We start from the raw sequence: 1828 nt of genomic DNA on the forward strand, positions 1-1828 counted from the left end.
GAAATATATGAGTTTGTATGTAATGTATGAATATAATATACAAGTTTCACTTTTTAAATGGAATTACTGAAATAAATCTACTGTTTCATGATATTCTAATTTTATGACCAGCACCTGTACTGACCACTAACAGCTGATGGAGCGATGATGTAATCTCATTAAGGCGGGTCAGTGATCCAGGTCTGGTCTTCGATCCTCAGAGCACCATCATGAGCCGCATCGACATCGACCACGCCTACCAGGCTCTGGTGACCCGGTCCGAGAAGCTCCTGACCAATCTGCAGAACAAGAAGAAGGAGGAGGAGGAGCGAGAGCGTCTTCGGCGCATCCAGGAGGAGATGGAGAGGGAGAGGAAGAGGAGGGAGGAGGAGGAGAAGAGGCGCAAGCAGGAAGAGGAGGAGAGGAAACTGTAAGTTTTTGATTCTAAACCTCATTCAGGGTGAGCGATAAAAAGATGAAAGATCAGATTTCCTGTGGGCGGGGCTTCATCCTCATGATCTCTGATGACTTTTTGATGTTCACAGATGAAACAAGCACTTTCTCCTAAAACAGGAAATGTTTTTCTGTCTACGACATCTTGACCTTTAGATTCCAGCAGGTTTCTGTGTTCAGTTCCTTCTCAGGGGGCAGACCCACCCAGGGTCTCATGTCTCAAACCAACAACAACAGTTTTCCATCAGCAGAACACTCCGACTCTTTAAAACACAAACATTTAAAAACATACAGAAATATGAAAGAACAGGAGAGTTTGTGATAAAGGTCATTGCAGATTACAGGTCAGATTCATTGCAACAAACTAAATATCACACTTTATTTTATTTTGTTTTAAATATTTAAAATATGAAAACAAAAAACTAGAGTTTGTTTTCTCACCTGAACTGTTTCTATTATAAACTCAACAGGACTAAATATAGAAAAATACAGTCAAATAAATCTGTAACACCTGCTTTAATAAACCAGAGTTTAAAGGAGGAGGTTGAAGGAGCCTCACTTCCTGCTCTGGTTCCCTGCAAAGCTCTAAAATCACTGGATTAACTAAAGGTTAAATAAAAGTCAAATAAATCTAACTTGACATGTGAAAATCATGAATAATAAAAACTCCTTTGTCCTTGAGGATAATGTCTCTGAGTTCATCTGTTTCTGCTCAGAGTTACATTCAGAGGTCTAATTTCCTGTTCAGGTTGCATCAGGTCTGCCCCCCCTCCCTCCCTCAGCGCCCCACATTTCCATCAGCACTGAGAGTCTTTAGGAGGACTGATGGGAGCCATCGTGTTCGTCACAAACCGCTGAACGCTAATATAAGACATTAGAGATGACAGGACACATTTTATGGTTCACTTTCCCTCCACTTCCTCCTCGTCCCCTGCCAGGCTCTAAACTCCCAGGACCCAGCTGAAGGTCAGGGACAGACGGTCCTGAGACCAGCAGAGGATCAGAGTCAGTCTGAAGCTCCATTTAAATACAGACTGTCAAATTCTGACAATCAGAGCAGAATTCATCCTGAGTGTTCACAACGAGGGGTTAAAACCTCCACACCCAGGAGATTGATACCCCTGATTCCTGCAAAAACCTTTCCCGTTAGCTGCTTCGACAGCTGATTGTTTTAACCTCAGCTTCTGGTTTTACTGTCCTTTTTAAAAGTTACATTTTATTTAGGGCTGCAACTAACGATTATTTTAATAATCGATTAATCTGTCAATTATTTTTTTAATTAATCGATTAATCGGCCAAGTCATTAAAACACTTAATTACGTAAATATAAGTAGATATAAATTAATTTCATTACTGTATAAATTAAGGATGCAAGTTATTGATTAATGAATTAATC

At 40.3% G+C, this 1828-nt stretch overlaps 1 protein-coding gene across 2 annotated transcripts in view; it reads left to right on the plus strand.

Moving 5' to 3' along the window:
- The window catches only part of LOC106535135 (unconventional myosin-VI), a gene marked incomplete at its 3' end in the record, with an annotated part of 35372 nt that extends 34963 nt beyond the window's left edge, over positions 1-409 (plus strand). For both annotated transcript variants that reach the window (XM_014032052.1, XM_014032053.1), the window contains 1 exon segment: positions 201-409. In XM_014032052.1, the coding sequence (XP_013887506.1) occupies positions 201-409 (209 nt within the window).
- Positions 410-1828: the final 1419 nt, after the last annotated feature.

This window comes from Austrofundulus limnaeus, unplaced genomic scaffold (genome assembly GCF_001266775.1).
Source record: "Austrofundulus limnaeus strain Quisiro unplaced genomic scaffold, Austrofundulus_limnaeus-1.0 Scaffold1369, whole genome shotgun sequence".
NCBI lineage: Eukaryota > Metazoa > Chordata > Actinopteri > Cyprinodontiformes > Rivulidae > Austrofundulus > Austrofundulus limnaeus.